Source organism: Apaloderma vittatum, unplaced genomic scaffold (assembly GCF_000703405.1).
Source record: "Apaloderma vittatum isolate BGI_N311 unplaced genomic scaffold, ASM70340v1 scaffold24017, whole genome shotgun sequence".
Taxonomy (NCBI): domain Eukaryota; kingdom Metazoa; phylum Chordata; class Aves; order Trogoniformes; family Trogonidae; genus Apaloderma; species Apaloderma vittatum.
Window position 1 is genome coordinate 323 of NW_009728173.1, and position 9,839 is coordinate 10,161.

The 9,839-nt window shown below is 37.5% G+C and overlaps 1 protein-coding gene across 1 annotated transcript; it reads left to right on the forward strand.

Annotated features, from left to right (window-relative positions):
• The first annotated feature begins 596 nt into the window (after window positions 1-596).
• LOC104277378 (chromosome unknown open reading frame, human C3orf14) lies at window positions 597-9,550 on the forward strand. The gene is made up of 4 exons (XM_009874000.1): window positions 597-664; window positions 1,399-1,522; window positions 6,319-6,393; window positions 9,062-9,550. Exons 1-4 carry the CDS (start codon window positions 612-614, stop codon window positions 9,203-9,205), a joined length of 396 nt encoding a protein of 131 aa, XP_009872302.1. The 5' UTR covers window positions 597-611; the 3' UTR covers window positions 9,206-9,550.
• Window positions 9,551-9,839: the final 289 nt, after the last annotated feature.

The window sequence follows — 9,839 nt, forward strand, 5'->3', positions numbered from 1 at the left end:
TGTTACAGTACTGAAGAGCTACACTCAAGAAGTTTTCACTTAATTTTTCAAGCACTCAGATAATTAACTGGTTTAATAGCTTAAGTTATTTAGTTTAATTGTGTTTATATCTAAACATAAATTCCTATAAACAGGGAATCTGTGAGAGGTAGTTATAAATGATGCTTACAAGTATAACATTATGCTCAGAGAAACATGACAAAAGCCAGAAATCACCAGTGTAAACAGTAATACACAAAGTATGCAAGCATGTAGCTTGCACGTGCAGGTGTAAGCATCTGAAACTTGAGAAAACTGAACTCTGAAAGTTGAAAGTAAAATTTTAGTTTGCTATTAAAATGCAAATTTAATAGCAATTTTGCTATTCAAATGTAATTTTTTTTCCTAAAACATACTGTGAACATTAGTAGCGTGCATGTATTTAAAGCATAACGTAACAATGTCTTGTGGCAGGTTTTGCACAGATAGCTGATACACAAATAGGAGTGCAGCTTTTTAACACGGAATTGTTTGATACTGGAAAGCGTATGTTCCTGTCTATCTTTGGAAGATTTTAATTTCACTTGATTTTTCCTTTCATAGGGTGGCAAAACTGGGGCCAGCAACTGAAAATGTCATCCTACTTGACGCAGGAGGTTCACCTTGCTAGAAGACATGAAAAGATGTAAGTAATGGTTTCGGCGCTGTGGCCTGCCGCGCAGCAGGTGCTGGTGTGCTCTTGCGAGACCTCCCTCCCTGCCAGTCACCATCCTGTGAGCCGTGACCCTAGCTCAGCACGGAGCACGGTGGTATTTCACCGAGGGGCTGCTGTTCCAGGAGGTGGCACTCTTCCTTCACGAGCTATTGGAATTAGCATCTTTGCTTGCCGTTAAGGGTGTTTGGGTTGGTGAGGTTTTTGACTTCCAATGGTGGTACTGGTTTAAGATGTCCACTGTTAACCTCCTGTCACCATTCAATTCCTACCTGGAGACGGTAACTGGATTCTCTCGCACTGTGTCCCAATTATGGAATTGCTTCTTTGTTGCCCTGAAAGCTCATGTTGTGAAGCAAGTACAGTAATGATTCAGAAAAATCTGCTTCTTTTGTAACAACTAGTACTTGCCAATGAGCGAGAGTAGTACTGATCAAGTCACCCCAACCCACCCTGGCTTTCCTCTTCTGGGAGATGCGGTACTTCTAAGCACCTTAGCATATGAGGACTGCTGGTTGCAACACTAGAGCTTCATACAAGCACAGCAGGTGGTGTCTGCCTGTACCTTTTCCCTCCCCCAGCACACCCACCCTACAGCCGGCTTAATTAGCCCCATAGTTTTGAGAAAACTGGGTAAGGTAAAAAGGTTATTTTCTAGCTCCTGAGCGAAATGTTCTACCCACTTAGCAAAATGTTTTCCTTTGTAGACTGTCTCAGAGATCAGAGCTGCTACAGCAGATGGAGACTTATCTAGGAGACAAAAAGACTAAAAAGACATGGCAAACTCAAGCAGCTGATGCAGCTCATAAAAGGAACGCAGCACTTTTAAATGTAAGTTTCTGCAGCTATCAGGAACTGCGCTGAAATGTCATGGTTATGTAGCTTAGAGAGTTTTTTTTTAGAAAAGTGTTTGCTCTGTAGTTTTCATTTTAATTCTTCTGTATGCAATCCTCTTTTCTGGAACTTGACCAAAACTATTAAATGACAAGTCTTTATTATCTGATGGCATCACTACCTATTTCCTATGCCCTTCTTATATGAGCCTCGTGGTGGCAGCTGCTACTATCTTTTTTCTTTTTTTTTTTTTTTTAAAAGTACATGTAGAGATGCAACACAAGCTATTACATGTCTGCCTAAGAGAACTTAAGAGTCTGACAAGACTCACAGCACCTCTGCACTTGAATTCAAGATACAGGGATGTATTTAGAAATAGGGGCTGACCAGCCTGTAGTGCTTGTAATTCTGGGTTGGAACTATTTTCCTGCTGCAGTTGTGTGAAGTCATGGAAGAAGTTCTCAGTTTAATGTTTTCCTTTAAGGGAGTGTTGAGTGACTTCAAGAATCTACTTGTAAGTCTGTAAAAGCAGTTTTTGGTGTTTCTGTCTCTTCCTAGTGGTGATACTGTTAATGATGTTAATAGCTGTTCTGCATACCTGTTGTCAGATTTAGGTAAGATTCCTGTTTCCTAGGTAAATTCAGCAGATGTTTGAGAATAGGCAATTACAAAGATCTGTTTGATGGCAGGGACTGAAGTGCTGAAACCTGTTCTGGAACCCCTAGCTTAGGCATCTGAGTTTGAAGAGATTGTACTTGACCACTGACATGGGCATGCATTTGAAAAACGTTTGTCTGTTGTTCAGGAAGCAGCAAAAAACCATGCCTTTCATGCTTTTTCTTTAAACTCTTACTAAGGGTCCATACTACATGTATTATATTTAGTGAAATGGTAAGTTTTCCTCTAGAAAAATCACGGAATTAATTTATGTCATCGAAATTTTTTTGTTTCTTCATGCAGAACCTGGTTAAGATTTCAAATGTTCACATTTCGAGTGGGTGTAATTCTGTTGCAGACCCTCTTTGTATTTAAATTGAAGTTATATTTAGGGAGTGGTAGACAAGGCAGAACAGTTAATCAGAGACGCCTTCCTAACTATTCTGTGACAAGGAAGATTTTTCAACCTGGACGCTGGTAGACTGGTGCATTCTGGGCAGGGACAATCAAACCCCTCAGTACTGGGTATAGATAAGTGCAGCCACTTCAGTGGGAGGCTGGGGAGAGGTGGATGGTTTGTTCCGTTTTTCCATAGTTAGTGCTCCATTAATTTAGTGATTTCAGCTATTATGACTCCAATTTTCCATATGCATTTTATAATAGATTCTTATTTCATAAATATGTATTTTTAAAATTATTTGTCTTTTATAAATGTATTCTTGGTTTGCATATACAGGCAAACATAATAAATGCAGGGTATATTTCTACATGCTGAAAGCTTGTTGTATTGGAAATGTTAACAATAGTTCAGACATATACAGAGTGTAAATATTTTTGCAGTTAAACAGATATTTGCCATCTTCTGTCACATCCTCAAAATTGTTCCTTTCAAGTGTCAAAAATGTTGGTGTTGGTATGGAAAAAAAGCAAAAACATATGTATCAAAACAAATTCTGTTGCAGGATAAAGTAGCATAAATCAGTTTAAATCTATTAATTTTATACTAGTTTTAACAGGCATGCGCTCCTGCAGATGCTTTCTGATAACAGAAGAAAACAGGGAGGAAAAAAAAAAATCTATGCAGAATAATATATGAGAAGCTTGAAAACAAGACTGATTAATGTGCCAGCTTCAGAATATTGTTCCTGATACCAGGCACTGTACATTTCACAGTTACCATGTGGAGAGTTGTTGATTTGGCCTACTCAAAAATACATGGACATGATGAAGTGTTATTTTTTTATTTGCATTTCTGGTTTTCTGCGTGTAAGCAAAATCAGTTGTTTTCAGTATGCGATCATAGCAAAAGACATTTTTCTTTTTCTGTGCTAGTTGATATTTATGCACAGGAAAGCATTTCAAAATTAATTTCTTTTCTAATCAGTAGGAAGCAAGGAACTAAACATTATTTTTTTTAATTGAAATTTTAACATTATAAGCACTTGTTCAGCATTTTAACATAATTAGAGTACTTTCCTTGATGTCTTTAGAGGCAGACTGCAGATTAGGGAAATCTGTACATTTGGTACTTACATAATGTTGTCGTAATAAAAGCATAAATTAGACTAGTATTTATAATCTAGTTTATGACATTTGTTTCCTAGTAATATTTCTTGTGTTTAGAAATATATGCTACTGTGCAACAGCTTATAATATGAAACAGAAAATAAAGAAGATACTATACAGTAATTAGTATTGAGATGGTAATTTAGACCAAATTTGCTTTCTTTCACAGGCATGTAATTCTGGAATTATCGAAGTGGGATTCTGCCAGAGTGATATCAATATAAGTGACAGCTGAATTTGGTCTCCCTTAAAAGTGATGCATGTGTCATGCATTCCATTTTACCTCTGGGGAAGGGTCTTTTTTGTTCCAGTCCTTGTGGTTTTAGGGGAAGTGTTGTAAGATGCTCTCTTTTTTCAGTACTGTGACATAATAGATTCCCTGTTTTTCTTTTTCCAAAGACGTTTACATTGCTGATGTATTTATTTTTATATTGATAGATAGCGGGGGATCTTTTCCATACAAAGCTTACCAGCTGTATAGACATGCAAGAAGTGCCATCTAATCTTTCAGTAGTCCCAGTTATTTTCCAAAGCATACTACACCTTCCAGCAAAAATTTCTTTCACTGTCTGTCATTAAATCAGTATTCTGAATGACAATGGACTGCACAACATACAAACTAGAGTGAGCAACGAAAAGACACATCCAATATCTAGGCTATGCCAAAGTGACCTTCTCCACTAAACATATATGCGCAACTGCTGTCTCCTTTCTTGCCTGAAAGACACTCATTTCCCATTACCATAAACAGTCCAGTGACTTAGCTGAGTATATAAAGAAATAATGATCTGGGCTGGTATTCTTCCTTCCTGTGAAAATTCGTATGGGAATTAGGAAAGAATCAGAAAGGAGGAAAGTATTCTGGAACAATATGAAGTGAATGTTACTCATGGATCCTTTTTTTCAGAAAGGTGATAACTTCTCTAGCCTTGGTCTGAGCCATACTGGTAGGAGCTTCATTCAGTGCCCTTTGTGGTATCTCTCTTTTAAGTATACGCAACAGAGAAAAGCCTTGCTTAGGTTACGTAAGCGGGCGTTGTCTTCTGTTATTTTGACATTGTGACTTCAGGTGGCTTCCATCTCTGCTTATATTGCCCCTTCATGTTTATCTCCTGTTAGTCTTTTCTCACCCGAAAGGAGATAGCTGCTTACTGCTTCCTAGGATTTATATAAATCTGAGGTTTAGTTTGTTCTTTCTCAGACATCCTTGCGGTTCCTACAAGGGTATGCGCTTTGCTGTAGAAAAGAGAGAACACTTTCGCTTGGATTAGATTAGTAGTTATGTACAAGAGAATGCAGTCATGCTGCAAAAGGAATTAATAAGATAAGATGAGCACTATAAACTGAATGAACTGAGTGTATCTGTATCACCGAGTTGAACTTCAAATAACTGTAAGGCTGGTTTTTGCTTTTATTAATCATACTCCACTGAATTTGAGTCATATTTTTCAAACTAAACTTGAGTCAAGCACTGTTTACTTATTGTTGTATTCACGTTGGCTATTATTCAATACGAGTAATCATGTTTGGTCTCTCTTGTGGATATGCTTCTCCAGAATCTCACTCTTCTTTTCAGCGGCAGTGGTGGTGAATATTTGGGAAGTCCCTTTGGGGAATTTCCTCTCTCATTTAGTTTTTCTGTTGTACTCTTCACACCCGCTCTCTGCTCCCAACTCTGCCATCTGCTATACTTTCTTTCCCCCTCCACTCTGTTCAGCTTTGGCTTCTTCACACCCCACTCCCACGTCCCTTTCTGTCTCTCTTCATCTGCCCACCACTCAATCTCTTCAATGTTTGGGTATGGAACTAAGCCCACAAGAACGGGTCAGAACTTTAAAGGGGGAGGGCGGTTAGTTTGGGGGGGATGTTTTGATTTGTTTGTCGCTGTTGTTTTCTGGTTGCTTCTTTGAGGGAAAAAAAAATATTCAGGCCTTTATGAATCCAGCATACATCCACTGGACAAGCAGAAACCCAAATACTGATTTTTAAATTTCTTTTTTTTTTTTGTAAGAAAGCTATGTGAGGTGCATTGTCATCCAAGTTTGTCTGGTGAACAGCTTGCTGCAGCTCTACATTTTTGTGCACATGTTATGCATGCATATTAGCAAGTCATCTTTGTCTTGAGGAGTAAAGATCTTGCACATAATTTGCCTACTTTACAGTTACAGTAGCTAGAATACATACTTCAGTCTTCATGCAGCACAGAGAAAATCGTTTCATTCCCCTCTATTTTCTTAAGTTTTATAGAAGAGAATTGAACTGGAATTTACCCTGGTACCCAGAGCGAATAATGGGGTTTTACGGCAACAGTCTTACGTGGTCGTGAAATTTATTCTTGTATCAAAAAGGTGCAGCAAACACATTCGGAAACTGTGGGGTGTTAGTCTTAATAGTACAGGTTGGATTTCAGAATGCCTAAACAGAAAGATTTGAACTTCAGTGTTACTGTTTGAATGCTGCTTAGTTCTAATGGATTTATGTAGTTAATTTAAATGTCTTTGTGTGAATGTGCATTTTCCTTTTAAAATGCCCAGTGTTTGTTTTTAAAATGTGTTTTGCCTGTGTTCTAGGATATAGAAGCAGCAGAAAAAAAGCTGCAGGAAATAGTGTATTTACTTCCACATCCTGATACTGTTAAGTTAGAAGTAAGTCCTAGAACTCTGTCTTTTTGTTTGCTGTTTACCAAATATTTTGCTTTTTTTCCCCCTGAAGCATGTTCTTAAAGTGAAAATAATTGATTTTAAAATCCAGTGACTGGTATAGCCAAAGGCCTGTGTACTGTGTAGCAAGCTGAACCTAAATTCTGGGGCAAGGTCCCTAGATTCTGAAGCATTCTGGTGGAAATATTTAGCAGCTTTCAGAACTGTACAAACTTCTATTTAAAAACGAAGTCAGATATAAAAATAAATGTTGTGAATATCAGATTACTGTCTTTTTTATGTCAGAGCTATTTAGTTTGTTTTATATGGTCATCCTGTTCTTAGTGTGTCACAGATTGTCATCTTTACCTTTCAGGATAAATAGTTTATCAGCATAAACAGAGAAATGTTCACTTCTCAGAGTTATTTTATGGTTGTGTGGGAGCTTATGAAAAGCACTGCTACAGCAGGAACATTCAATTTTTAATTCTTAACCTGTAGTCCCTAAAACATTATTTATACATAAGGATGGTGAACAGCACGTTACTCTGAGAACTGATGTTTTCCTGATATAACTTAAAAAGTTCAGTTGCTTAATATCGAGACTGTGTTGTCAATATTGTGCAGCGATGGATGAAAGAATGAGAAGAACAGAAACGGTCCCGGGAACAGCAATGGGAGCACGGCTCTTCCTGATACAAACTGTCTTAACCACAAGGCCACTGAGTCAGGTTCCCAGTGGCGTTTCTTGCACAGTGATTTGTGGTTTCTTCATTGTAGGGTGGCTTAATTTCCACAGACATAGTAGCACGGAATGTCCCACGCTAGTTTGTGTGCTAGGGCGCTGTCAGAGGAGGGGAGGGGTGCGGATTTTAGCGCAGTCAGCCAGCGAGGAGAGGTGTATTGTACATTAGTTTCACACCTGCTGGGCAAGTGTTGTAATGCTTATGCTGTTACTTAAACGAGAAGCATCACTTCTCATTCTGGTTACTGTTAAAAGTTTTTGTCATTGTGTTTTGTAAAATAGCCTAGCTCATACAGTGTTTTATTTGTTTTTTAAAAAATTTTGAGATTCAAGACAGGCTTTTACAGATTTTTCCTAGATACCTGTCTATCTTGACTGATGCTAAGAAGGATGCCCAGCTACTAATATTGAACCTATTTTGACTGTGTTTGGAAGTAGTTTCAGACTCCTCGAGGACTTTCAAGGCACCTCAAGAGTTGTTTAGGTCAGTCTGAGACTGCTTCTCCCTCTGTCCTGTGTTAGGTGCTCAGCTGCTTGTGGCATGTAAACCAAAGTCCGCACAAACTGGAGAAGGCAGAGATGTCTACGCTCTGCAGCAGCGGTTGAATTTTAAGAGAGAACAGCGTTACTATTTGAAGGAGAAGATCCTATCTCAGCCTTTTTTTATACTTCTAGAGAAGAGTTCTATAAATAGTGGAAGAAGAAAACTTTCTTCCATGGTAGAAAATTCTTGTGCGTGCTTTGTTCCAAAACACTTCTGAGCATATTTCACTCAGCCATATATGTGTCTGTATTAATATACTTTGAAAGTTATGGCTATAATGGATCCCCAGCTTGCTAAGTCGGAGTAGTTTTGTGTGACAGCACATATGCTTGTCAAAAAAGATTCTTTGAGTAAATCTGTTGAAGAAAATATTTTTGTAAATCTGCAAGAGCTATAGTTATATCTGAGTTACATGTAAGGATCAAAATGATTAGCCAGGAATCTAATACTCTGTAGGGAGATGTTCAGTTTTGTGGTACGCTGCTTCTACACTGTATACTTAAGTAAAGAAAAAAAAAGGCTCAATATATATGTAGCATAAATGTTCTCTACTGCAAAATTTACTTTTTTTCTGAATGGACATTCATGTCTAAAAATATTTACATAGGTAGATGGATTAAAGTGTTGGCTTAATACATCTCTTGGATCACATTATTTTGGGGAGAGGGGGGAAGATACCTGGCACTTAAAATTTTCTTCAAAATCCAGCAAACAAAAATGATGGATGGCATGTCCATTGCACAGATTTTAAAAAAAAAAAAAGTTAAATCTATTACTCAGAGGCACAGGGTAATGTGGAGAAAAAGTTGGATAATCTGCAGTGTTTTTCTTAGACCACATGATAAACTGGTTTTGGGTTTGGTTTTGTTTGGATTTTTGTTTGGGTTTTTTTTTAATTTGTGAGCCCATTACTTTGTCAGTGATTTATCACATTTAAAATTTTACTTACTTATTTTGAGCTACATTACTGCAAACTTTTCTCAGGTAACCAGTTTACATAGCACTTTTTGTTTATAACATTGGACATTTTTTTCCACTTTAGAATTAAACTCCACTAACATAAATACAAAAGCTGCTTTTGGAAAAAATTATTGTCACAGAAAACATTTTTTTAAAGGTACTATGACGGTCTAAACTAATCTTTTGCTTACCACAAGAGGGCACATTCAGTCGCTTCACAGTTGATGCTGCAGAATGAAGTCTTTCCAGGCTGGTATTTTGTATCATACAAGAGATTTGAAATTTCCTGTGTAAGTATGTTGTTGTTTTCTGAATTGCTTCACTTGTAAAGCAAAATTTAATAACGCATTGCATATATGTGTTGTTGTTAAACAGGCTGAATCGGATTTTGAAATTAAGTTTATTTTTTTTTATATCTTTCTCAGACTCTCTATTGGGCATCAATAAAAGAATCTCTTCCCAAGTGGGAACAGTTTCTTTTGGGAAGAGCAGAAGTTCCTATTGGTTTTAAGAAAATGAAAACTACAAAACAGAACATAAGCCACGCAGAAGAAGATTCACAAAAATAAACTCTCTAGTTTCATTTTGTTTTGTAATTTATAGCTTAAGCAGACAAGATCATCCAGATCAGGCAACAGAATATCACGGCATTAAATTATAATGTAAATCATTTAAATTAAACTGAACTAGATTGGATAATTTGCTTCCATTGTCACACTGTGTACAATTCTTTATTTTTATTCTGTTTTAGAGAAGCAGTCCTCAAAGAAGCTTTTAGGATCAAAAGTGAGAAATACTGGTGTGTAGAAACCCCACAAGGCAATTGCTTTTTCAGTATGAGAAGGATTTTAGGTTATTTTTAATCCTCTGCTTCTACATTTAAGTGTGATAAGTAAAGGCAGATTCGTGCATTATCTTCCTCACTGCAGTCGTCTGTGCTGTATGTCTCTTTGTGGATGAGGGAGAAAGGAGGAACGTACCGTTAACAGGAAAGGCAGGCTGTTTGCATCGGGCAGAATAGCCTTGCTTTAGCACCAGGAATCTGTGTAAAAACCTTCACTGAGAGCAATTTTAGAAGAAACACCTTGAATTTCTGCATCTAGTTTTCCCTGATTTTTGTGATTGCCGCTTTCATCACTTCTGCACCTCAGATCAGTAACCACTGCAGCTTTTCCCAGCCTCCTGCTGCCTGCGTTGTATTTC

Bases quoted from the DNA above. Each gene is read 5' to 3' on its own strand.
- LOC104277378 (XM_009874000.1), top strand. From the start codon at position 612: ATGTCATCCTACTTGACGCAGGAGGTTCACCTTGCTAGAAGACATGAA. The intron at 665-1,398 runs GTAAGTAATGGT...TTTCCTTTGTAG, and splicing joins GCTAGAAGACATGAAAAGAT to ACTGTCTCAGAGATCAGAGC. The intron at 1,523-6,318 runs GTAAGTTTCTGC...CCTGTGTTCTAG, and splicing joins GGAACGCAGCACTTTTAAAT to GATATAGAAGCAGCAGAAAA.